Here is a 27,895-nt window from a genome sequence, read left to right on the forward strand (position 1 = left end):
ACCACTCTACAACAAGCTGGACCAGAGGAACAGCTGGGGCCCCCCGTTGTCATAGAAACCCACAACGCATTTATCTTATCCCAATGACTACTAGTCTCTGTTGGTCCGTTAATTCCATCCCACCACACTGTCCTGTTTACCCCACGCCAACACGGTACACTTCGGAAAATGGTTTTCGGCTTCCCCATGTTGTCGTCCAAAATACACCTTCCAATGTATCCCGAGAGTCCTCCACCCAGGTGAATCTCAGAGACACTGAGATACTGAGTACTCCTTTGTCATGTTTGCAGACCCTGTATGTTTACGGATAAGACTTGTCTAAAAAACCATACTCTCCTAGTTTCAATTCCATTTCATAGCAAATTAGGAAATGTTCACAGGCTTGCTGCTCTGCCTGAAACTCAGAGTCATTGAAACAAAACAAGAAGAGATTAGATAGATAGATAGATAGATAGATAGATAGATAGATAGATAGATAGATAGAAACAAGAGGAGACTGCTGAGATATGGCTCATCAAAGCTCTTGTTTTGTAAACATTAGGACCCGAGTTTCATGTGGGAAAAAAACTGGGTGTGATTGCACACACTTACAATCCCAGCACAGGAGAGGTCAAAATGGGGAGAGTCCTGAGGTTCACTGTTCAGTCAGCCTAACTGACAAGTAGCAGGCCAAAGAGTAATGTGCTTCAAAGAACAAGGCACGTGGAACCTGAGGGAGGACACTGGAGGTGGACCCCTAGCCACCACATGCACACGCTTATGAGTGTGCGCATGTGTACACACACAGTACTGTGAGAAACACACTACTCGCCACTGCCTGGCCTCTGTGTGTAGATACAGAGGGATTATACTGAAGAGAGAACAACATCTCATATCAAGACCCACTCACAAATCACTCTGACCATCCTACTCAGCAGAGCCCACTCCAGGCTCACAGGAAAACCAGGGAAATGGTTTCCTCTGCCTCAAGCCAACATAAATCATCCCAAGCAGTGACTCAACAGGTGGGGGCTATTTACAAACCTCAATTACAAATCACAAAGAAAATGGAAACACATCACATGAAAACTTAGTTTTCTCATTTTCTTTTCAAGATGGGAAGAGAGAGAGAGAGAGAGAGAGAGAGAGAGAGAGAGAGAGAGGTGTAGTCTCAAATGGTGACCTGAATAGAAAACTCGGAGAAGTGAGTGATGACAGTGAGTTACATGGTCACTGTGTACTCAAGAACAGAGATTCTTGACACTTGACAGAAACTTTATCATTGCCATTCCATAAACTTAACTGCTTAAAGAGATCGTACAATTTGAAAAGTTATCTTAAAGCATTTGAAAATCTGAATAAAACGCAGAAGGAAAGGCTGTAAAGTTGCCTTTTCCCATCTCAGTGTGGTATCTCTGGGTGAGGCCAAGGGAGAGAACGCAGCTTCTTCAGCAGATGTGGTCCAGACGGCTCCCTCCCCATTCGCACACTGGAGGCTCCGCCACGGGCTCAAGCCTCAGCTTCACTGGCATGAGCTGCAGCAGGCACTCTGGATGCGGGCTATCGTCACATGGCTGGCAGCTGACCCACTCCAGCCACGCGGAGCTTTGCCATGGGTCATCACTGCCTTCAGAGTTCCTCATGGAAAGCGGGAAATGCCCGCTGTTTACTTCGGCTTTCATAGCATTTCCACTTTACATTAAAAATAAAAGTTGTTTCCCAAAAGTTGCATATCTAAGGAGAAAAAAAGTCAGGATTCAAGTTATACCTGTTAAAATCTGCGAACATTGTTCCCACCCCCGGGAAGATGCCTTAATATCAGCCACCACGTGCTGCTCGCCTGAAGAACTCATAAGCCATTGTTACTCTTATTATCTCAAAGCTCAATTATTATTTAATTCTGTTGGGTTAGCATGAGTTGAACAATGTTCAAGAATATCTGTTACTTTCTTATAGAAACTTCATAAGACAATTAGAATTTCATACAAGCAATTCTCCTCCCAAATTCATCACCTCGTTTTTAGAAAAGCTGCTGGCTCCCAACTCAGTTCAACAGATACCCTTGGATGTCTGCTGTCCTTACAGCCGTAAGTTAGTGGGATCCATGGGTTAGGTTATAAGATTCATTTAGAGGAATCCAAGTGTCATACCACAGAGATCCTGCACACCCATGTTATTGAATGACTCGTCAGTGTAGCCAAGTTCTGGACTCCCCCAGATCTCCAGGGCACAGGTGAGAAAATGTGGCACATATGCACCACTGAGTGTCATCAAGCCACTAAGGAAAGGGACCATAGATTCTTTCACGAAAATCATATTAAGTGAGATAAGCCAGGCTCGGAAAGATGTGTCTCTTATGTGTAGAATCTAGACTTAACGAAAAACGTTTGAAAGGAAATGGGGGAACTCTTTGAGAAGAGAAAGGAGGCTGGTGGTGTGTGGGTGGTGAGAGACAGGATCAAGCAGTAGGGAGGGAATGAGATCTAGGGTCTAGGCACTGAAGAGATGCTCATCAGTTAAAACTGTGCACTGCTCTTGAGAAGGATCTGTTTGGTTCCCAGCACTCTGTAACTCCAGCTGTGGGCCTCTGGATTCCATAGACACCTGCACTCATGCTGGGGGCACACGCACATGCATACGCGTGTGCACGCGCACACACACCACTTGAAATTAAAATCTTTTAAAAACATACACTATACACATGTATAAATGGGAATATCTACTGGGTTTGAGGGCAGGGCCCAGCAGTAGGGCAGCAATGAGCTGGGATGGTTTGGGCTATAGGTAGGGATTTGGAGAGCAGAATCTAGGAAGGGGGGCAGTTAGTTAGCAGGGTTACTAAACTGTTCTGGTTGGTGTGGTATAGTTGTGTTCTGTTTTGTTTTGTTACTCTTTGGAGGCCCACCACCCAGCTCCCACATAAATACATGGAGACGTATTCTTACCTATAAATGTCCTGCCTTAGCTTGACTTGTTTCTAGCCAGCTTTTCTTAAATTGGCCTGTATATCTTTTGCCTCTGGGCTTTTACTTTTCTTTACTCTGTATGCCTTTTTTTCCTTCTTACTCCATGGCTGGTCGTGTGGTTGGGTGGCTAGCCCCTGACATCTTCCTCTCCATCTCCTTTTTTCCCTCCTCCCCTTCTCTAGATTTCTCCTCCGATTTAGTCTCTGCCCACCAGCCCTATCTGTTTCTCTCCTGCCTAGTTATTGGGCATTCGGCTCTTTATTAGACCAATCAGGTATTTTTGGCAGGCAAAGTAACACAGCTTCACAGTGTTAAACAAATGCAACAGAAAAGAATGCAACACATCTTTGCATCATTGAACAAATGTTCCACAGCATAAATGAATGTAACACATCTCCAACTAATATTCCACAACAGTGTGACCTGCACCTGGAAGTCTGCTGGAGTTGGGGACAGGACTGGTATGGGTTGGGCAGTCAGCTGGGATGTGTGTGGCCTGGGCCTGAGTAGCAGAATGAATCCAACTCTTTCATACAGTGAATATACACTGATAAAATAGATTAGACATGGACTCAAAGGAGCATTAGACCTCTGTGTCTCTGGAAAATAATTCAATCCAACGCTCTTTAAATACTCATTGTTCTGTCTATTGGGGGATAGTTAGGGGTTGTATCTAATCTTATTCCTCTTGATGCCACGTAATAATGAGCACTGGGAAGGAAGGAAGCAAGGATGGGTGAGAAGAACAAAGAAGTGAGGGAACGAAGGACAGAAATCTGAAACATCATTTTCCACATGAGAAATCGGCACAGGAGGGAATTCTCAACAAGTATTTATCACGAGTAAATCAGAGACCCTAACCAGAGGAGGAAACAATACCAGATTTAACAACAGAAGTAGACTCTTGAGAACAATTAAAACAGAAGCACGCAGACTTTTCTCTGGATCGTGTGTAAGTGGTTTCGGTGCTTGTTTCTTGGTGTGTCTGAGAATACACTGGCCGTCTCTTTTCAAAATCAGTGCTTTCTCGCCTTGATGTTTGGCATGGAATTTCACAGCAGAATGGATACGGTGATCATGTTCTGCCACACTCTGAGGCAAGGAATGTTCCCTTACACACAATGCACACCTTTTGGGCTTGCATCCTGCATGACAAATGTCCACTGACTAAGAATCAAAAACCTTTGATCGTTTCAGTGAGTCTGGTGTTTAAATGGCCTGAGAACCCATGCTGTCTCCATTAACTACCACACAAAAGTGCTGTAAACACAAAACTGTTAGTGAAGGCACTAACTAAATGATAACAGAAGCCGGGTCTGACAGAACATTTGCTATGTATTATGTATTTGTATTTATGTGAACAATACTGCTCAATTCTTACAGGGACTCTGACTAAATATAGACTCTGCAGATGAGAATTTAGAAATTCAGCTCTTTGTCTAAGGTGACTGGTAATAAACTAGGAATTGGCTTAGACTGCTTGCCTTTCACGTCATACTGCACCCAAGGTCAAGCACTCATTGTATTACTTTCTAACCTGAGCGTGTTCTAATTTTATTTCTGCTGCTGTGATAAAATATCCCACAACGGGCAACTTTGTGGAGGAAGAGATTTACTTGGTTTACAATTCCCAGTTGTGGCCCATCATTGAGGGAAGTCAGAGCAGCAACTTGACGCAGCTAGTCACATCGTATCCAGGATCAAGATCAGAAAGAACAAAATGAATGCATCCTTCCTTACCTACACGCTTACTGACAGCTAGCTTTCTCCTCTCATGCTGTTCTCATACCATTACCTAGGTGATAATGCTGCCCTTAACGGACTGGCTCTTTCTACATCATTTAACATTATCAAAATAATCCCCCAGAGACCCACAGACCAACCTGATACAACCTGAGAGTCCTCAGTAAGACTCTCCTTCCCAAGTGTCTTGGCTGTTTTTGTTTGCTTGTTTGGTTTTGGTTTTTGTTAACTTACATAAGCTAGAATTGTCTGAGAGGAGAAATCTCAATTGGGAAAATGCTCCCATCATATTGCCTATAGGCAAACCTGTAGGGTCTTCTCTTGATTACTTCATGATTGACATGGGACCCAGGCCACTGCAGGCTGTGCCACCCTTGGGTAGGTGGTTTTACCTTGTATGAGAAAACAGACTGAGCAAGCAAAGGAGAGCAAGTCAATAAGCAGTGGTCCTCATTGGCTTCTGCTTCAGTTCCTGCCTCTAGGTCCCTGCCTTGAGTTCCTGCCCCGACTTCCCTCAACGATAGGAGTGTGACCAGAGAATCTTAGTATGGAATAGTCCCTTTCCTCCCTAGGCTATTTTTGGTCATGGTGTTTTAGCACAGAGAGAAGAGTAACTAAGATGCCTGATGATTCTAAGTGGGTCAAGTTGACAGTAAGTGCCATACACCTAGCACATGCTTATGGACTTGAGATTTACCCACATACACACAATATACATGTGGATCCGAGTTCTCTTTGTGGTCCTGAGCTGGCATTCTCAGAGGCAACTGGGGGTTTGTGGAGATGCAGATTTGAAACTCCTTACCAGACTTACTGAATCAGGAACCCTGGGGTGGGAGCACAGCAACCTGAATTTTAAAAGACCTTCTGGATATTTCCATGCTCCTTTGTATTGGAGAAGGACAAATGGACAAGCTATGCTGTTAAGATGACTGCCAGCCAAACTGATGGGTGCAACCGTTGTTTATCATACCTCTATCAAATTGTCAAGCAATACCCACAGTCCACAAGGCTGATTTGTTTTACCAAGTCACAGGTTTTTCCTAAGTTAGATATTTTTTAATGTCTTGGTTTCAAGGAAGGCTATTTTACCCGTGTGTGTTATCATCTCTATGTGGTACTCAGTTCCTTCTACTTGTTTTTTTTTATTTTGTGTGTTTGAGTGCTTTGCCTACATGTGTGTCTATGTGTCACATGTGTGCCTGCTGCCCAAGAAAGTCAGAAGAGGATATCAGATAACCTGGAACTGGAGTTATAGATCACTATGAGCCCTCAGGTGGGCGCTGGGAATTGAACCCAGGTCCTCTGAAAAGGCCACAAGAGCCCTTAACCATTGAGCCATTTCTCAGCCCCCTATGCTCAGCTCTTAACCAGCATGTTTCAGTACAGCACTAAAGAATGGAAAAGTATCAAAAATTTCAGCTCCATATCAACTGCTATTTATATTCCATAACATTTAACTTACGCTTCCTTGGGCCAAGAAATTTAAAAATGGTAAGTTAGATAACACTTATCTTAGTAATAACCTAAAGCCTTTCAAATGGTGTGAGGAATGGAGTATCCCTAAATAGTGATTGTGCCATCAGAATCAAATGTCATTTGCACACAAGGCTCCATCTGTGCTTGCTTTGTTAGGTGGGAAAGGAGAGCTGGCCTGGAACCCTGGGCTCCTGACATGTGGTGCCCTTCGCAGCCTGTGGTTGATAATGCAGCTGAAAGATTAATAGATAGAGAGGTCAGGGATGCTAATAGACTCCTGTTAGATCAAGCATCCCAGCAACATGGGGCCTGTCGCACCATGCATGGTGCCTGGTGATTAAACACTGCCTCAGACAACAATATCAGTGCATTTCTTTTCTAATGCCACTCATAGGTCATGCATGATGTATCTCTTTATTATTATGTATTATTTGACCAATAAAAGTATGTGTTTATCACATGCAATCTTTTGAAATAGGTGTGCATGGCAAGTTGGCTTATTCTGATTACTATACGCACTACCTCATACCCTTTGGTTTATTTTTGAAAGAACACTTAAAATTACCGCAATGATGGTCTCATTCCCTTGGCACCACATGGTAGGTTTAGTTTTGATTTTCTGCAGGCACTCTAAGCTGTTTTCACAATAATACAAATCTACCTTTCTACCAGTAGTGCATAAGAGCCTGCTTTTTCCTCCATCTCCTCCAATATTCTTTGACCCTTTTGGCAACAGCCTAACCCACGTGAGGTGATGCCGACTGTGGTTTTGATTGTCATTTCCTCTCTGTTTAATCGAGGGGACTACTTTTTATAAGCCTATTGACAAGTTACATTTCTTCTTCCAGAAACTATATCCTCATGGTCTTTGGCCATTTTCAACGGGGCTGTGTTTTCTTGCTAGTCACTCATTGGCATTCCTTATGTTTCCAAAACTGGTCATCTGAGAAGAGGGAACCACAACTGAAGAATTGCCTCCATCAGACTGATGTGTAGGCAAACCCGTGAAGCACTTTTAAGACTAGTGATTGATGTAGGAGGATCCAGCCCACTGTGGGTGGTGCCATCCCTTGGCAAGTGGCCCTGGGTTATATAAGAAAGCAGGTTGAGCAAGACATAAAGTAGGGTTCCTCCATGGCCTCTGCTTCAGTTCCTGCCTCCAGGTTCCTGCCTTGACTTCCTGCCCTGGCTTCTCTTGATGATGGCCTGAAACCTCTAAGATGTAACAAACCCTTTCTTCCCCAAATTGGTTTTAATCAGTGTTTTTATCACAGCAACCAAAAGCAAACTAGGACATGGTCTTTTCTCATGCAGTACAACTTAGTGTTTTAAAAATATTTACATACGGATATCAATGGATTTTTAAGGAGTTGCCTTGAATCTATAGACTTCTTTGTGTGGTGTGGACATTTAACAATCATTATTCTGCCAACCCCTGAGCTCTCAAATTACTTGCTAGTATATAAATAAATAACAAATAAATAACATTGTAAAATAAAATCAATCATTTATTTCTTGCCATGTGTCTACATTATAAAGGTTTTGTCAGGGAAGGGACCAGCAGAAAGATGAAGGAGTTGGCACCCGACGTAAGACAGTCCTGAGCAGCGCTCCCAAAGCTGCTTAGGAAAAAATGTCAGGTGATTCACCAAGTTACACACAAGACTGTTTAGCCTTTTGTGAGCTGCTCAAATGGCCTTCACTGTTAGATTCTCTCCCAGGCAACAAGATCCCAACAACGTATTATCTTAAAAAATTGCAAACCACCTGCATTTTTATATTTTTAATTTTATGATTTAATTTAATCTTTTTTTCCTTTTTGTGTTTCAAGACAAGGTTTCTTTATGTAACCCTGGCTATCCTGGAACTTGCTCTGTAGACCAGGCTAGCTAGCCTCAAAATGAAGATCCACCTGCCTCTGCCTTCCAAGTTCTGGGATTAAAGGCATGCACTACCACCTCCTGGCTTATTCATTTATTTTTAATTGTCTGTATGTGTGTTTGTCTACACGCCCATATGTGCACATGAATACAGGTACTTAGGATGACAGTGGTATCAGATCTCCCTGTAATGGGAGCTACAAGCTGTTCTGAACTGCCTAGTGAGGGATGCTAGGGATCAAATTCACGTTTTCTATAAGAGCAGTGTACTCTTATATTCTGAGATATCTTCCCAGCACATGTATTTGCGTATCCTTGTTTATAAAATATACTGTGCTCCAAACGTGTCATAGGAGAGTAGTAGTGAATGGAGTCTTCAAAAAAGCTAAGTTGTCATAGACCTAAAGCCTGTGACTGTCGCCGTGCACAGGGAAGACAGGGCTAGATGGGTGATCTGGGGGAAAAAATAGTTTCCTGTGGTGTGGAAAAGCCCTGACTGCAGTCCCAGGCTCCTTGTAAGAGCAAAGCAGAAAGGACAGGACAGAGCAGATACTATGACCCTAACCACCTGCAGCCCTGTATACAGGAAAGGGCGTGGAGCAGGCCTCCCCAGAACGTGCAGAGAGCACAGTTCTGCCGCCACCGTGGCCGTGAACTCGCCTCCAGAACATTGAGTGTCTAGATTTCGTCTGTGTTAAACCTTGTGAAAACACACTTTTGGCTGCTCTAGAACACTCATACAGAGCTAAGCAGACTTGCTAGAAAATTCTCTAGTATAGTAGAAAGAAACCAAGCAATTCCAGCTTGCTTTGCTTAAGAGTACTGGATTTCTTTTCAGCCTCCTGGACAGTGAGTGATTGGGAAGCTGTCCTCTACCACAATGGCTCAAAGTTCACACCAGACTATTGCACAAAGAATCCATATGCAGACACACACACATTTGACACCGTCCAAGATCAGATGACCTCATGCCTGAAAAAAATACTTTGTAAACACTTTTCAAGGCATGGAGGAAATTGTTCACTCAATAAAATGCTTGCTGAGTTCAGTCCCCAGCACTCTTGTGAAAAGTCAGGCCTAGTGGTGCACACTTGTGATCTCAGCACTGGGGATGAGGAGAATGGAGCTTTCTGGGAGATCGCTGGCCAGAAAGAGTAGACTAAGAGAGCCTAAGATCCCAGTAAGAGAGTCTGTCTCAAACAGTAAAATGGATAATGCCTAAGGAATGATATTACAGGTTGACCTATGTCCTCACGTGCACACACAAAAACGCATATACAGACACACACACACACTCACCCAAGTGTGCACGTACACATGAAATCCTTTGGAAGTCTAGGGAAACAAGGTGAGAAAAAGAAAACTACCTCTGTTTTTGTGGCACATAATGCCAATAATACATCATCTGTCTGGTTTATTTCAGGCTCGGCTCACCAAAGAGCATCGCTGGGGGAGTGCTCTGCTCTCCAGGAACCATTCCTTGGAAGAGGAGTTTGAACGAGCAAAAGCTGCAGTAGAGGTAACCTTGAAAACAAGAATTCTCCATTGCAAGTTTCTGAGGGTGGCATCCAAGAAAGCTCAAACCACAGAGATGTGCAGATGAAATGGAACTGTGGGCGTGAGAAAAACATGAGGACAGGTGTTGAGATGAGGGTGTGGCCAGGGAGCCTTTGATTCCCCACCAGGATGACAGGAAGCGTCTGCTCTTCTTCTGTCTGTGATCAGTTGGCCATGTGAGTCTGAAGCCTAGATCAGAAAGAACTCTGAGGCTAGCCTGGGTTCCATGGATTTGTCTAATGCGTAACCCATCTTACCCAGCACCATTAATTCTTAGTACTAAGTTTCCAAATATTACTAATGAGTTAAAAAAAAACAACTTTATTTGAACACCAATGTCTAATTATTTAACTTTCCAGTAGAAAGGGAGGGGGGAGAGATGGAAGACTAAAGGAATAAAAAGCAGTTCTTGCAGGTTCTTTTACCTGTTTCCCTCCCGGCAGGACCGGCAGGGTGGCTCACGGATGTTGGGTGATCATCAGCACTTCCGTAGACTGCTGTTTGAGAAGGGAGCTTTTTCACAGACTCAAACATGATCCTGTTAATACCTCTGTTGCCATTGGTGATTTCAATCTTGAGAACCGCAGGCGCTCTTGGAATATGCCTCACTTACGTAGCCTTCTCGCCCCTAGAATTCAGATGAAATGATTATGTTAAGGGTGGTCTTCCAGTAACTCTATACTCAGGGTGCGGGAAAATCCTATTTGCAATTTAATGTTACCAGGTTCTGTTCTGGGAAATCATCTCAGCCATGATTCATAGCATTCAGAAACCCAGTAAGAGCACACTTTTATCTCCCCACGCCAAAATCGCTCAAATTCCCTCTTTAATTTTCAACTTCTCTAATTTAAAAAAAAAAGTTAATGAATATTTTAGTGCTCTGAGCAGGAGCCACTGATGTAGTTAGTCAGGACTAGCTGAGTTCAATCAGGTTGCTCAAATGCATGGAGCCTGTAGCTTAAATTACCTTAAATGTAAGCTTTTCAGTTTTAAGAGGTAATTTAAATCTATCTAGTGAGCTCCTACTGTGTGTGGCACACAGCAGTAGCCTCTCAGACTGCTATTTAGACTCCTAGAATCTTGGGTCACAAAAGACATTAGCATTTGGTCTCATTTATAATGAGAAAGATAATGAATTTAAACCCAAAAGACTCCATGGTGGAATTGATTGACAAGGAAAAATGTACCTAGGTACATATTCATTGAAATGAATCCGAGTTTGGGTCATAATTTAAAAACTCTTCTATCCTACAAGGAAAACATTTTTTTTTAACTCTTGACAAATTACTCCTGTTTCGACCTGGACAAATACAATTAGGTGCAACCTCCCTCCTCTTCAAGAAAACACATTTCTATCTTGAAAGCTACTAATTATTAACAGGCTCTTTCTCCTAATGAAATGACGCAACAGACAATTTCCATGCTGCCTGGTGTTGACTTTCCTCATTTCCATCCATCTCTCAACAATCCTCACCTCATCCCACCAGGCTGTGTCTCCTATTTTCTACTTTCTCTGTCTTTCCTGGGTCCTTGGTTCCAGTCCACCCCTAACATCTCTAGGACCGCATCATGCCCAGAACCAGTCTAGACCTCCGTGCCCAACCTCTGCAGTTCTGAATCACAGATCTCGGGAGTCTCTAGGTTACTGTAGTAGATAATCATTTAACATTCGTTCCTGGCTGCCTACAAGTACTGGCTGCTGAACAAGGGGCTAAGGACAAAGTCTCCAGGGTTAAACAACTGCATGAGCACAGCAGGGCACAGAGGACCTTCTGCTACAGCTTCATGCCATTTATGAGATAGGGTTTAGATTTCTCCCATTCCAAAGCCCAAAATGTTAATGCCTTAATATAAAAAGAGGGTTAGGGACTGGCTCCCCAGTTAGTCAGAAAAGTGAGCAACTTTCTCCAGCCTGGTGCTGAGAAGCCTTCTTAGGGACTGAGAGAGGTACCAGAGGGATGAACCTTGTAGAGAAAAAAGGGGGAGTGTTTACGCTAAGTTGGTGGTAAATTGTGCCTCTAAGGCTTTATGCGTCTGTGTACTTTTCAGTTCCACATGTCACCCTTTCTTAGAGTGTTCTCTATGTTCATGGCAGAAGACAGCACCTCATCCCTTCCTAGACTCCCCATCTCCTAAAACTGTCACCTTGGGAGGGAGTTCAGCACATAAATCTTGGAAGAATGCCCAAAGTGCAGCAGAGCTTGTGTGCCCAAATGCTTGCAGCATTTATTCTTGGATGGCAGCATTTGGGAGTAAATCATTTCATATTGTCATATTGTCTTATCTGCATTTTCTAGCCTGTCATATCGCTAACCAGAGAGAGTCTTACTGTGAGATGTAAGTTCTTAGTCACATTTTTATTTAGTGTGTATGCGTGCACGTGCAAATGCAGAGGTCATAGGACAGCTTGCCGGAGTCATTTGTTTCTCTCCTTCCACCCTGTGGAACCTGGGATTGAACTCAGATCATCAGGTTTAATGGGAGGTGCCTTTACCCACTGAGTCATCTCACTGGTCCCAGGTGTAAGATTCTCAAAGGAAACTGAGTATATCAGTTGGTAGACTGTGTCTGCCTCACATTCAGGAGGCTCTGGGCTCTATTTCCAGTACTGTATAAACCAAATGCTGATGTACCCATAATTTTAGCACTCAGGAGGTAGAGGCAGGAGAATCCAGAACTCAAGATCCTCCTCAACTACATGGCACACTGAAGACTATGTAAGACCCAGTCTCAAGAGAAAAGGTTTCCTGAAAGACTAATTGTGAATGCGGTCTGCTAGACTGGGAGAGGTTAGGGGGCTGATGGGAATTGCGAATATGATCACAGCCCTTTTACATGGGTTTGAAATTGTCAAAAATAAAGAGTAAAGCAAAATAAATAAAAGGAAAAGTAGTGCTGCTGGTTATCGGTGAATCAATCCCACACCAGTTATGTTTTAAGGGGTTATTTATTTTGGGGGGTAAAACTTACATACACCATAAACCGTCAGGAAGGGAGCCTAGTCGTTGGAGCAGGAGCCGGGAGCAGGAGCCGGGAGCAAGCACCGGAACCAAGAGCCGGAACCAAGAGAGAGCTTGATCCGGATCTGCTTCTCTTTTTAAAAGAGAAATATACCACACCCCAGTGGGCTGGTATTTCAGCAGCTATTGGCTGATGGAGCGGAAGTCGCTCCCCGCTGCACTGTGGGCTCGTATTTCAGCGACTATTGGTTGAGGCAGCGGAAGTTACTCCCACAACAGCTGGTTGTTTTTTCAAAGGCAGTTCTAAATACACGTAAGATCCAGGTGAAGAGGGCCAGAATATGTGGGTCGGTAGTTAAGACCATATACTGCGCTTGTAGAGAACCCAAGTTCAGTTTCCAGCACCCACATTAGATAGCTCACAACTGCTTGTAACTCCAGCTCCAGGGGATTTGATGCCCTCTTCTGGCCTCCACAAGCACCTGCACTTGTCTAAACACAGCTCCCATACAGACACACATGCACACACATAATTAAGAAAGAAACTCCATGCCTTTCAACCTGGTCTGCCTCCACCTGCTTGCTCTCCACCCGGTTCCTCTCTACCTGGTTCTTCACCTCCTGCATCCTATCTTCTACCTTCTGTCCCATGCGCTCAAACACACCAAACTCATTACCCATACTTCAGCTTTCTTTTTCTGTGGGCACATTTTTTTCCCAGATCCTCATGCAGTGGGGTCCTTCATATTTCTCTCACGGTGGCCAAGGTGGCAGTCCCCCAGAGTAGCCATGCAGAGCCCATTAACTGTTGCATCACCAGGGATATCCCTGCTTCACATTCATCACTGGGTCTGTCCTGGATAATTTTGACTGCCACACATCTTTTAAATTAAAACTGTGCCTTCCATGAGAGAGAGAGCTTCCTGCTGGCTGTGTCTATGTGAACTAGAAACTATGCTCAGTGCTGCTCCATTGCTTTGTATCCATACTTACGATGGTCTTCCTTGTCAACTTAATGCAACCTAGAGTCACCCAGGCACAGGGAACCTCAGCTGAAGACTTGTCAGATGAGGTTGGCCTACGGTCATATCTATAAGAGATCGTCTTGATTGGTGGTTGGTATGACAGGGTCTAGCCCACTGTGGGCAGTACCACCCCTAGGCAGGTGAGTCTGTCTAGTATATGAAAGTTAACTGAGCATGAGCCGAGAAGCAAAGCAGCAGCCAGCCCTGCTCTTTGGCTTCTGCTTCCAGCTCCAGCCTCGAGTTCCTGCCCTGACTTCCCACGGTGATGAACTGGTCACTTAGAATCATAAGATGAAATAAACCCTCCTCTCTCTATAGCGTTTTAGTCATTTTGTTTATCACAGCATCAGAGAATAAACTAGAGCACAGTTTCCCAATATCTTCTGGAAAAATTCCTGGTCCTTAGCAAATGCTGAGTGAAGGGCTGGTTGGGTGTTGATCACCACGTGGGTAATACTTCTTCCTTTCCCTTTCCTGTTAGATATAAGGGGTCAAACAACCTTCTACTCCAAGAGTAGCTTTGCTTTGACATCATTCTTCCATGACTCGTGGCCACTGAAGGACTGTGATGGATTGTCCACTGTGGCTGTCTCTGCCTTCATATAGGTGGTATACTTACAATAGCACAGGAAGTGCCGACCAATCTTTCCATGATGTCGCGCTGGGCATATTTTATATTTGCATTGGATAAACTCACTTTTCCTTGTACTGAGACTTAAACCTGTGATTTAGCTCATTTTTAAGATAAAATGCCCTATTACTAGAAAAAAATACACATGGAAAAGCAGACACACATTTATTGCATATGTAAATGACCTAGAAACCTGTTAATATTCAACAGCTAGTACTGTTTGAGGTCACCTTGAACTACTCCTTCTGGCAATGCTTCTTATGGGGGAGACTTTTCCCCCTCCATCTCTTACATTCTCCTGAAGAAAAAAGGAAAAACGCAAATTCACTTCTATCCAAAGTATAATAATTTTCAAACAGAGAGCTGGTATTTTTCTTCTGGGCTTTAAAAAATATATGCATCTTCCACCTTGTGAAAAGAAGAGGCTTTCCTCCACACTCCCTCCTGGATTTCTGCACAGCCATCCTCATAACTGCTGTTAGCTGCAGTGGGTACCAAGGATGGATGCACAGAGAGGCACAGGAAGGAGGTGCAGAGAAGTTGCCCCAGGGGCTCTGGAAGGCCTGAAGCAGCCTCCGAGGAGCAGGTCCCTGGAGAGAATCGCTCTGCACCTGTGCAGGAGAGCGAAGGTCACCTGGGCAGTCAGCACTCCTCAGCCGGGAACCAAAAATACCTCCTTCGTCATCATCAGCAGGCAGAGAGAGAGCCGGACAACACCTGGTGTTGTGCTTAGCTAGTTAGGTGCCTCTTCCACTTTGAGAATCATTTAGAGTAGAAACAAATTCATCAAACATGTTTAAATGTGGGCAAAAGCACCAGGAAATTGAGCAGGGCCATCCCTGCCCTTAGGGAGGAGCAGAGCGAAGAACCACAGGTCTGGATGGGTTAAGCTAGTCCAGGCTGGCTTACCCTGCGTCCCAGTTATTCACACAGTCATGCCCACACCAGCCTTGAACTGGCCACACCTCACTCCCTGCTCTTGGTGTTGCTCAGAATCTAGGGAGAATTGGGGCCCACACATGCTATGCTCCTCAATAAGCGAGCAAATCCACAGCCTGTCCCTCCCATAGTTTTGGTGTCTCCTCTTGTCTAGAGAGCTTGTGACAGATTCCAAATTCTAAGTCACAGGAAGTTTTGTCCCTGGAATTAGGGCATGTTCCACAGAGCTCAAACGTCATTGCTATGTATAGTTTACATATTTCCATCATGTTGTTGCAGACCCGTTGTCACCCTTGGGAGATTTTGAAAAGAAATAATAAAATATGTGAATAAGGGAAAATGATGTCCAGGCAAGGAAAAGGATGCTATTAGAGGCTGGGGCAGCCAGTGACATCCAGAGCTCATTTGGCTAATGAGTTCAGAGCAATACATTCTACCATTGACATTCTAGACCCCTAAACTCCTCCAGCCCCAAAATCCTGTTCTCTTGGAGCATCTCTTGGATGCATATGGCTATTTGGGATGTCCATGACTCTTTAAATGTGTCATTTAGTTCCTCTTTAGTATGAGCAGACTTAGTGACTCACTTCTAAAATTGTAGAAAGTGTCGACATGACCTTGAAGCTCACATCATGGAACACTGTTGTATGTTTTTACCCTTTTGGCTTTTTGAGGGGCCCACCACCCAGCTCTCAAATACATCACACATGGAGGCTTATTTTTAGTTCTGAATGCCCGGCCTTAACTTGGCTTGTTTCTAGCCGCTTTTCTTAAATTATCCCAACTACCTTTTGCCTCTGGGCTTTTATATTTTTCTATTTCTGTATACCTTTCTTTACTTCTTACTCTGTGGCTGGCTGTGGAGCTGGGTGACTGGGTGACTGGCCCCTGATGTCCTTTTCTCCTTGTTCTCTTTTGCTCCTTCCTTGCTCTCCTTGCTCTCCAGTCTCCTTCTTTTTATTCTCTCTGCCTGCCAGCCCCACCTATCCTTGCTCCAGCCTTGCTATTGGTCATTCAACTCTTTATTAGGACCATCCAGTATTTTAGACAGGCACAGTAAACAGCTTCACAGAGTTAAACAAATACAGCATAGACAAAAGTCACACACCTGAAAATAATTTTCCCCAACAGAGTGAACCATGACCTCCTCCCTACTTTCTCTCCAAGAACTCGGTCTGTGGGAAATCCAACTGCCATTTCAATACATTAACCCATATAGTGAGACGCTACAACTCTACCAACAGCCAGCCAGGGACTAGGGCTCCTACTACTCATGCCACAGAGGTAGATCTTGTAAGTAGGTCCTCCAGATCCTTGGAGACTTGAATGATTGTGACCCCAGTCAATGGCTTAATCCCAGATTCATGAGACATCCTGAACCAGAACCTTCCAGGTAGCTACTCCCTAATTCCTGCCCCTCAGAAACGATGCGGCATGGTAAAGGTTTGTTGAAACAGTCAAGCACCAGGATGATGTAGGAAACAGCAGCCATCCATGGGGTCACTGTCTTTCTGCAGTCCCCCGCATGGCCTGGTGTATCTCTTTCTCCCCTTGTCCATCCCTGACTCATGTCAGTACTGAAGTTTGCAAGGGCACGCGTAGCACAGAAGTGATGTCTTCTTCCCTTCTGGATTGGGACTGTTCTAACTATACTCTCATTTCTCACCTGTTTTCCACTTGACCTGGCGGATTCCCAAGACAGTGAGCACAGACTTTTTTGTGGCCACCTGGCATTTGTCCTGACATCTGGGTCTGGATCGGGCACCCACTTTCACTGCTGCAGTTTCGTGTCTGTCACAAAGGACATGCCCTCAGGGTAACTTCAATTTCAGGCTAATGGTCCAATCAGCACCCTATACAGAGCTGAAAAAACGGCACCATATGCAGAATTATAAAAACACAGGCAGCGAAAGAGTTCATACTAACTCACAGTCTCTTGGTGGCTACCCTGGGGTGAATGTGTATGTATGTTCAAACCTAATTCCTCCTTGGGCTGGTATCAGGAAGAGGGGTCTTTGGGAGGTAACTAGGGCAAGAAGACTTGACACTTCATTAAGGGCACCAGTGCCTATACAAGACCCCAAAGGAGTTGCTGTGTCGTCATGGACCTCCTGGCCTCTAGAGCTGCGTACCTGTTCATAAGGGCCACCGTGAGTGGTGCCATTTCTACTGAAAGCCGATTGCTGGGATGACATGACCAGGAATGCACTTTCCTTGCAAATGTGAAGCCCTGAGTTCTAAACCTGATGCAGTGACACAGGATTTTAATCCCAGTGCTGGGGGGTGGGTAGGGTGGAAACAGGATCCAAGTCCAGATTCACTGTCAGCCAGCTAACTTACCTAGAGTGCTGCAGGCGAATGAGAGACCGAGAATTAAACTAATTAATTTAAACAACAGAAAAAAATAGTTAAATGGTGCCCGAGGAATGACACCGAAGGCTATTCTCTAACTTACACACATGTGCATACATGCATATACATATCCACACATGCACCTGTAAACACATGCACATTCACACACACACAGAGAAAGAGAGAGAACCAAGAATTTGACCTTTGTCTCTTTAGGCTTGCTTCAGAAAGCCATATTCAAAACAGCACAGCCGCTAAACCCAGCTTCAATGGCTTAAGCATAAAGATGCTTCCCTGGAACCGTATTTTACTGGAAGCTGCTTACTGTGTGTGCACTAAGGGGCCTCTGAAGCAGTAGACAATTGAACTGAACTGGAGAACGCCCCTGGGCTTTTATTAGTATATGATTGTGTAAGAAGCTGCTGACTCAGATGCCTCGTCCTAGTGGCTCCAAGGTGCCTGAGGCACCCTCTCAGGTTTCCATTTGCTTCCTCTGAGGACATTGCCTCTTTAAGGCAGCTGGAAGGGATTAGTGGATTAAACACTCCTTAAATCCTTCAGACTTAGAGTCAATATCCAGGAAAGACCTTCTGAAACTATATGAAGACATTCTTTGAGAAGTTAACTATTTGAGAACCTTGAACTTAACTGTTTACCGGACAGATTTCTCAAGATTTAGCTCATCCTGGTAGTGGGACATGCTACCCACATCAGGTCAGAGCACATTAAAGATGAGGTGTGACGTCGTAGGGAGGTGGCTAAAGTTCCTTGGCTCGCACGCTGATTAGATTTCCTTCCGCTTCACACAAGATTTTGATTTCTAAAAACAAATGAGTGTGAAAAGGAGGGACTTGTGTCTCAGATGGACACACAAAAGCATCACCAAATCCATGCGTAGGCGCTCACCTGAGAGGGTGAGAGATAGGCTGGCCTTGTTCTACCCTTGAAGGTAGGGGTAAGGGGCACATCCCACAGACCCACATTCTCCCGCTGTCCCTGATTCCCTCCATAAAATGCTAACATAAAAAGTCTTTAGCTTGCACTAACCTAACCTCAGTGTCCCAAAGATTGATTTACTAGACTCGCCACAGATCAAAAAGCCGTTTGGAAAATTCCCTAAACTTCAAATCTGTGTCTCAGGCTCCGCCTTCCAGACGTGAGCTCATTGGCAAATATTTACTAAGCAAGTGAACATACAGCAGGATGACTATGAGAAGACAGACTTGGCTGAGGTCGCATATTAAAATGGCTCTCTCTTTGAAGGAACTAACAAGACAACTTTTATTCCTTCCTTCCGGACCATCTTCAGACACCAGGGAGACTAGAGGTTAGGACAAGTTCAAACCAGGCTGGAGTGATGACCGACCCCAGCAGGTAAGCTGTTGCAGAGCAAGCATGAGGATTAGAGTTTAGATCCCCAGAAATGCCCGCCCCCAAAATAACGCTGGGCAGGTGTGGCAGTTTGCCTGTAATTCCAGCCTCAGAGTAAGCTGACTAACAAGCTCTGAGTTTGATTAATAGACCCTGCCTCCTAGAAAAAGGTGAAGGAGCAATTAGAGGGTAATTCTCAACATGACCTCAACCCTCCACATGCACACACACCCAAGTGTGCCTACACACATGCAAACATGCTTGCATATGCACAAAAAAATGGAAAAGAGGAGAGACATAGTTTAAACCATTTGTGCCTGCTCTATGCCTAGGAATCACGTGTTAAACTTATGTGAGGAAAAGCACAGAGCACAGTAATACTAGGAATATCTCCAACAGGACATGGTGTTCATGACTTCATCTGTACCTCATGGGGCCTCAGCTTTCTCATCAGTAAATTAAATTAGGTTTTGTGTTAACCCGGTTTATCCAATTAAGAGGAAATGAATTAACATTTGATTTTAATAACTGTGCATCTACTTAAATATATCCTAGGAAATATACCCACAGCTTTCGACTGGAAATTGCACAGATATCACTAGATAAGGCTAGAGCAAATTATGCCCATGTAAGTAAAGAACTACATTAGGTACAAAGTATATTAAGTATATATAGTCAAATATAGACATGGCAGATTTGTGGTTGGGATCAAATGACTGAAGCTGGGGGAAATGAAACTGTGATTTTGTGTTTTTAGGTGCAGTTATTCTGGTAACATGAGTTGTTAATCTAGATTCACCCAAGATGCAATTGCTCGGACAGACTGGTTTGTTTCTTCAGAATAGCAGAAGTCCACACTACCTCGCAGATAGGACATGATGGCACAGAGGGTCCCAGGTTCCTTGTGTCCCAGGGCTACTCAGGCCGGGACCCAGAGCATCTTAGAAGAGACTGCTCCTCTAGCCAACGAGGCCGTCCTTCATGGGAATGTTTTGGTTTTGGTCACACTCCACAGACTGGCCTTCCACACCAGGCTCTGCCTCATTGCTCAGCAATATAACCCACATCAGTCATCCTAAATCCACAAGGTTCTCAGGATAAGCATGACTATCTGAGGAGATGGTGTGACCATCCAGCAAGGCAAAGCAGAAGTAGACCTGGCCCAGAATCCACACACTTCCAGAAAGTCTGTTGGACCTCATAAGGACCAATCCCAACTTTTACATAAACTAAAAATTAATCCATAACTTGATTTCTGGACATTAAAAATTAGGATTATTTTTCATTGGCTGTTTTAATAGTCTTTTAATTATCTAAAAAGAATACAATAATAATTATAGCCATGGTGTAATCCCAGTACTTGGGAGGTAAACGTGAAAGGATCAGGAGTTCAAGGTCAGCCTCAGCTCCATTGTGCGTTTGAGACCAGCCTGAGCTACATAAGACTCTTTCAAAAGAGAAAGACGCACAATGCATTAATGACAACTAAGTATGTTGTTTGATTCAACTTTACATTAATTCCATTTTAACTAGATCTATAGAGATGACTCGGTGGTTAAGAGCACTTGGTGCTCTTCCTGAGGACCAGAGTTCATTCCCCAGCACGCACATGGCAGCTTGAAACCATCTTTAACTCCAGTTCCAAGGAATCTGATGCCCACTTCCAGTCTCTGCAGGTACCAGGCACACATGTTATACACTTGTACACATACAGGAAAAACAGCCATGCACATGACATAAAAATTAATATGTCAGATGGTGTATTTCAACACCTTACAACTGTGTACTATTGATGGGTTCGATGTATTTGTTTATGTGACAGGCTTCTTTTGGCTTTTTGAAATGTGCAGTAAATCCCTGTCATGTAATCGCCCAGCGTGTGATAGGACATCCGAGCTCTTTGCTCCCATGGAACTGTAACAACGCACTCATGGGCCAGCTTTTCTCCTCCCCTCTCTCCTCCTGTTGTCCATCTCTGGTAACCACCACCCACTTCAGCTTCTATGAGATCAGCTCTTTTAGCTTTATGAGGAGGATCAAGTGAGATCAAGTTTATCAGTAAGACGAATTTATCCTGTCTCTGACTTCCTCTGCTTAACAGAATGTCCTTTAATTCAATTCACGCTGTCACAAGCGATAGGATTTTTAATCCTTCTGTAGCTGGAGACTATTCCATTGTGCACACATGCCACATTTCTTCAACAGTTCATCAGTTAGTGAACAGTCGGTGATTTCTGTTTCTTGGCTGTTCCAAGTGACATAGGCGACAGATGCCTTCTCCATGTGCTGACGTCATCCCTTCGGTGTGTGCTCAGGAGTGGGATTTCTGAATCCTACAATTCAATTTTCAGTGTTCGGAGAAACCTGCATACAGCCTCCATGACGACTGTCCTGGTGCCCCATAAGCACTGCACGCTGGTTCCCTTTTCTGCCTCCTGGCCAGTGCTTGCTGCCGGCGGTCGATGGAGAGCTGCTAGTCTTACAGGTGTGGGGTGGTATGTCATCATGATTTCAGCTAGCCACACTAAGCATTGTTCACGTACTTGTTGGCTAAGATTTGGGTCTCTTCCTTTGAGAAGTCCCTGTCCAGATATAGTGCCTATTATTGTATAATAGTGTTTCACTATCATATCCTCACGCATGTGTAGTGTATTTCTCTTATTTACCCCATTCCCTCTCTCCTCACACTTCTGCTGAGGCCTTTCTTCCTTCCAACAAGACCCTCCTCTACTTTCATGCATTTCTGTGGCCCATTGACCGGGGTTCTTACAGGATCATGAGTGAGAGGTTATTTGCAGGAGTAGGAGCAGACTACACACAGAAGAAAATGCCCTCCGCCAACGTCCATTAACATCACCTACACATCATCAGGAAAAGATGGGGCTTCATGAGTCTCACCCTTCCGTGATAGAATGTTGACAGGCTAAGAGGTCAGGAGTATGACAGCGATGATATTTCTGGAAGACAGCACTCCACAGCGCTCCTCCCCTTCCCATGCATCTCACTTTCTTTCCAGTCCCTCTTCTGCCGTGTCCCTTGTTCCGAGGAATGAGAGATATAGGTGTTCCATTGGAAGAAGCACTCGACAGTCACATATTGAGAGCATTTTGACCAGTTGTGAGCTTCTGCAATAGCTACCACCATCCACTTCCAGAAAAAGAAACTTCTCTGGCCAAAGTTGCCTACAGCACTAACCTGTGTGCATAAACACAAATATTGAGAAGGCAGATGACAGGCACAACATGTCCATTTATCAGCACAACAGCAGTAGCTTCCCCACTAGGGTTCGTGACCTCCCAACCACTATCTTTTGTCCAGGTGGGTATTAGCTCCAGTGGAGCGAACATCAAATCAAGTCAGAAAACATTCCGTTATCTCCGTAACAGTAAAGCCGCTATCGTACCTGAGGACACATCTTGCCTGGGATGTCAAGAGTACATATAACACGCAGGGGACCTCAGGTGACTCAGACTGTAACAATCCTCTTCCAGTGTCCCGCATAGACTCCTCCGTCACTATGAAAGCTAACTAGCAGGGGCGGCGCTTCGGCTCAATTCCAGTTTGGCTTTCTCATGTCCTACAACCAAAATGAGTGTTGTCTTCAGCAATAAGGCCTTGCCATCTAATTCCAGTATATTGCCAGTTTTAACTGAGATAGTTGAGGGTTTATTGCTTTTGTTTGCTGTTGGGTTTTTAAGAGTTCCTCGGATGTTCTGGATATCATTCCTTATCAAGGATATTCTTTGCAAATATTTCTTTCCATCTTGCAGACTGCCTTTTTACTCTATTGATTGTTGACTTCATTGCTCAAAGAAAAGAGAACCCTTCCTCATCACAGTGCCTGACATATCCCTGCGTTTCTTCAGGCGTTTCCCCACTTTCTGTTGTTTCAATTACCTCTCTAATAGTGAAGTTGTTTTTTGTAAAACACCAGGGCCTAACTCCACTGCCCATTGTGAGACACCCAGTTTTCCAAGCACTGTTTAGTGGAAAGACCCCGTTCACAGTTCATATTCTCAGCATCTTTATCGGCAATCAGCTGGCTGCAGGGGTGTGGTTCACTCCTAGGCTCTCTGTTCTGCTCGCCGGTCTGCGTATCTATATTTGCATTTAACTGTGCTATTTATAGCACTCCAGATTTATAGGATTGTTTACTTATTAAAACAGCCCTACGTATTAGGTAGTGTTCAGAAGATGTAGGCGCTGGTCCTTCACTGCTCCTGGCTCCATGTTGGGTTGCCACCAGGTTGTGTGGCCTGAGGAAGGGTCTCCCCACCACTGTTTAATCCTTCTTAGAGATAACTTCACAAACCCATATCCAGTCAAGTAGACAGTATTAAATACCATGAACCTGATGCCAAAATGTACCCCCCAATTTGTGATTTAATTGGTCCTGTTCTACTTGGATCTGGTAATTTTTTAAATGTCTCTGACTACATTTAGAAAGAAATCTGGAAATCTCTGTATTCAGTCACTTCTGGGACTGTCTCTCATCATGGTGGATGGTCTATGAAATATGAATCTGTGATTTGGGCCAACCTGAAGTATCAGCTCTATTTTGTTCTTGTTTTTGTCTTTTTGAGACAGGATTGCTCTGTAGCTTTGGAACCTATCCTGGAACTAGCTCTCGTAGACCATGCTGGCCACAAACTCACAGAGATCCACCTGCCTCTGCCTCCCAAGTGCTGGGATTAAAGGTGTGCGTCACCACCGCACGGCAGTCAGCTCTATTCTTAACACCCAAAGGAAGACCACTCCAAAGCCAGCTTGCTGACCCACCTCCTTATCCTGCGATCGTTTCAATCAGAACAGACTCCTTTTTGTCTGTTCTAAATACCTGCAGAAGCAATTAAACCACGAGAAAAAGAGAGCATCTAGCTGGGACTATGTTTGTTGAACTCATGGCCTGATTCTCCATCACCAGATTCTGCCAATTTCCACTCCTCTGACCTCATAGCAAACCTTTACCTAACACGTCTCTTGTCGAGGCTGCACTGCCCAAAGTGTGTCTCCTGTTTCTACCAAACTTGTTCTAGATCTGTGTCCTGGGACATCTCGCAGATACTGTCTGCAGCACTTCAGAGGTCCGTTGCTTTCTTGATGCCCTTCCAAGAATTCTCCCTGTGAGTTTTCTCTTTCATTTATGTGTACATTTAAGCTGACGGATTTCAGCAAAAGGAATCACGAGGAGCATGTCACAAGACGAATTCTGTATACATGCTCAAGGTTCAACTAAAACTGGAAGAAAAAATATGCCATTCACAAATTAATTCTCATTCTGAACATTTTAGTTTGGTGCTCTATTGGAGGAGGGCCCGCTTGTTCCTCCCGGCTGCCTGGATAGCTTAGCCCCGAAATAACCACACAGAAACTATATTAATTATATCACTGCTTGGCCCATTAGCTCTCACTTCCTCTTGGCTAACTCTTACATCTTAGTTTAACCCATCTCCATTAATCTGTGTGTCACCACAAGGTTGTGGCCTACCAGCAAAGTTTCTGCATGTCTGACTCTGGTGGCAGCTCCATGGCATCTCCCTGACTCTGCCTTCTTCCTCCCAGAATCCAGTTCCATCTTCCCCGCCTACCCAAGTTCTGCCCTATCAACAGGCCAAGGCAGTTTCTTTATTCATTAACAAATAAGAGCAACACATAGACAGAAGGACCTCGCACACCAGAGATCTTTGCAGTTCTACTGAGAGTCATTGAAAATGAATGACGTGAGCCAGAACTCGGATTATTTTTACTAACTTGGTATCTCTTTAGCTCTCAACACTAACTTCAAGGACGCATTTGTTCTTTGTGTATGTATAGACAGTGTGCAGCATTTTGCTGTCCCAGGATGCCCACTAGAGTGCAGACAAAAATAAAAACACTTTGTCTGTACAGGACTATGTTGACCCAGCCCCAGCTTATGTATGACAACAGCAGTGGGGAAACAGAAGATCTGAGAGTCACTAATGCATACATGTGTAGTGTTTGTTGCCTATGGTTAAAATGAGTCAGTTGTGCAGCACTGCTATCCAGGAACCCTGTCAGAGTTGGCGCTTGGAGTTCTTTCACAAATCAAGAGCTTTTGCCATAAACCCACTAAACCACAAGGACTCCCAAGGGACATTTCTGATGTGCCTTGAATTATACTGCATGCCATTCATCCCCTTGGAACTACTGACATCTAATTATAAAATAATAAATGAGCTCAAACAATCTCAGAAAGAAAAAAAGACCCTGCATGTCCTTTATATATATATATATAAACAACTGCCATGTGGGTCCAGTATTGCATGGGAAAAGAAAACAAGAAACGCTAAGTATAAGGAAATAAGGAAGGACTGAATGCAGGCAATGGACTTGAGTTTACATATAAAGCAAAATATTTCTCTAATTATGATGCTGTACTAGATTTTGGGGAGTTGGTGATGGATAAGTGCTTAAAACATATTCAATACTGAAAGTATAAAATTTAATGTGAAGCTCCACAGCTTCCATTCCAAATGCCTATTCTAACTGTATAGAAGTTCACTGAGTTATACAGGCTTTATGTCTGGATAACTTTGGTGTGGGATGTTTTTATTTATAGCTTTTATTATAATGAAGTTTATTAAAAATCAAGATAAAATAAAAACCCATACATATATGAGTAATGCATATTCAGAGAGTTAGTACCATTTTAATAATGTAACTATGTAAAATAACTACGGGAGCTGGTGAGGCATCTCAGTCAGTAAAGGCACTTATTGCTAAACTTAGCTACCTGAGTTCAAACCCCAGGACCCACACGACAGGAAGAAAGAATTGTCTCCTTGGACCTCCATTTGGGAGCTGTGACACATGGGCATGCACACACACATGAAAGAGAGAGAGAGAGAGAGAGAGAGAGAGAGAGAGAGAGAGAGAGAGAAAGAAAGAAAGACCAAAAGTAATTTTAAAAAAGAAAGGAAGAAAAGAGGTGTCCTTGGGTATTTGTATAGCAAAATCAGTACAGACTTAACAAGTCACAGGTACTGAATGCTTCTGGAGATGCCCTGATAATAGCAAATGGAGATGTCACACCAAAAGGTATTTGAAAAGGAAATAATCTAGCTAATCTATAAATTGTTTTCCTCAAAAAAGGAAACAACACACATATATTTAAAAATATTACTTCCCATGTACTAATCTGAAAACCCCAAGAGCACTGTGAACGGGGAGCAGAGGGCTGGGAACTAGCCTGCAAGGTGTCAAGGGCACAACAGGCAGAGCAGAAAAGTCTCCCACAGAGAGGGGAGGAGGAGCAGAGGCCACATCCTGTCCCTTGGGCCTGAGGACTGTGGCTCTACCCTTGTTTGGGTGAACTGCACCAAACCATAAACAGGGAAGGGATAGAATTTGGGGTGTCTTTGAGAAAGGAGCTTTATGCAGGAGTGCATGAGAGGAAGCTAAGGATGTCAAACAGGAAGCTGGGAGACTGAGGAAGGAGCTACAACAGGGTTGGCCGTTGATATGGAAACCAAGGTGAGCAGTGGTATGATCGTCCATGTTGGATTGTTTCTGTTCGGGGCGTTGTTCTATGATGACCTCCTGTGGGACTGGTCCTGAGGACGGAGGGAGAGAACAAGCATCACCCAGAGCTTCCATTGAGCAGACTGAGTGCTGTTGCTCAGCTGGGGGCAGAAGAAATGTAGTGTGGGAGATTAGGAGTTGGGCTTTAGATAACTAAACTGTGGCAGGATCCCAAGATCCGTTGGATATTCAGTTTGGGGTCTCTGATGAGAAGTCAAATGCTGTAGTTAGAATCTAAACTTTTTACTTTCCACTGAAATTCACTCAACTTATTAGGAATAAATAAGCAAAGAAACTGTCCGTGTTCCTTTGAGGAAAAGTGAGGGCAGATCACTGTTCAGTCTTCAGTATGCTCTAGGCTCAAGCTGGTTGCTTTGAGGATGGCTAGTAGAGTCAGCTCTGGGATATCCAGGTTAAATGATGGACCCAAATAAAAATTCAATTTTTTGAATTCTTTATTTCTTGGTTTCTCTGATTTAAAATTGTGTTTAATCACTTTATCTTGGTGAAATAGTGAGAAAAATATGGGGGGAGGCTTTATCTGCATTAAATAACAGAAGTGGCTGTCACCAAGAGACCAGATGCTTTAAAGATTTTCTAAAAACATTATAATATTGAAAGAAAAGATGACTTTATTCATTAAAAATCTAGATGAAACACCTTGAAAGTCCTTGTCTGATATATGACTTTTCTGGTTGCGTCTTTAGAGTCTTTTAAGTATGGGATCATTTATTCTGCAAGTCACAGATAAAGGAAACGCCCTCAGAATAACAGCTGATTTCTCAATAAACAGCCAAAAATTGCATCCCATAAACCAACCCTAAAGAAAGTACTTTGCTGTCTTCCTTTCATATCTGTATCACTTCTATTTTTTTCTTTTGTCTCATTTCTCTAACTAAGACTTCAAGCATAGTATTGGATAAATGAGGTGAGACTGAGCACTTGTTTCTCTTTCCTGATTTTAGAAGATATAATTTTGTTTTTTTATATTTAGTATAAAATCAGCTAAGGTTTTTCTTTGCATGTACATACAGCCTTTGTTATGATGTCATATGTTTCTTCTTTTCCTGGTTTCTTCAGAGTTTTATTGGGAATGGATGTCTAGCTTTGTTGAAGGCCTTTTCTGAATCTACTGATATGATCCTGTGAGTTCTGGTCTTTATGTGTTTATGACCCTTATTTATGTGCTGCAAAACCTTTCTTGAACTGTGTATTTAGAGCCAACATTGCATTTCTGGAATAAAACAACTTGGTTTGCCATGGTATGTGATATTAAGGTATTTTTTTATTTTAATTTGTAATAAATTAATTGAGAAGTTGGCATTGCAATTTTTTACACAGTCTACCTGCTATGCTTATTTTTCTTCCTGTATTTTCTTTAGATTTGATTTCTGTGATAGAATGTTTTAGGCTGTTTACATTGTAAAGAGTTTTCTTTCTTCTTCATCTATGACATATAGTTTTGCTGGGT

General features: G+C 43.6%; 1 protein-coding gene and 1 long non-coding RNA gene across 12 annotated transcripts in view; one reads left to right on the plus strand and one right to left on the minus strand.

Annotated features, from left to right (window-relative positions):
- The window catches only part of Pex5l (peroxisomal biogenesis factor 5 like), a 207,618-nt gene that overhangs the window by 147,974 nt on the left and 31,749 nt on the right, over positions 1–27,895 (plus strand). For all 11 annotated transcript variants that reach the window (XM_085682333.2, XM_048429890.3, XM_085682335.2 and 8 more), the window contains one exon: positions 9,471–9,566. In XM_085682333.2, the coding sequence (XP_085538459.2) occupies positions 9,471–9,566 (96 nt within the window). The remainder of the gene's footprint in view (positions 1–9,470; positions 9,567–27,895) is intronic.
- On the minus strand, positions 9,906–12,751 carry LOC148118840 (uncharacterized). The gene is made up of 2 exons (XR_015735790.1): positions 12,575–12,751; positions 9,906–10,232 (listed from the first exon to the last, which is right to left on the minus strand). It is a non-coding gene; the product is annotated as an uncharacterized LOC148118840 (long non-coding RNA).

Source organism: Myodes glareolus, chromosome 20 (assembly GCF_982192425.1).
Source record: "Myodes glareolus chromosome 20, mMyoGla1.1, whole genome shotgun sequence".
NCBI classification, from domain to species: Eukaryota; Metazoa; Chordata; class Mammalia; order Rodentia; family Cricetidae; genus Myodes; species Myodes glareolus.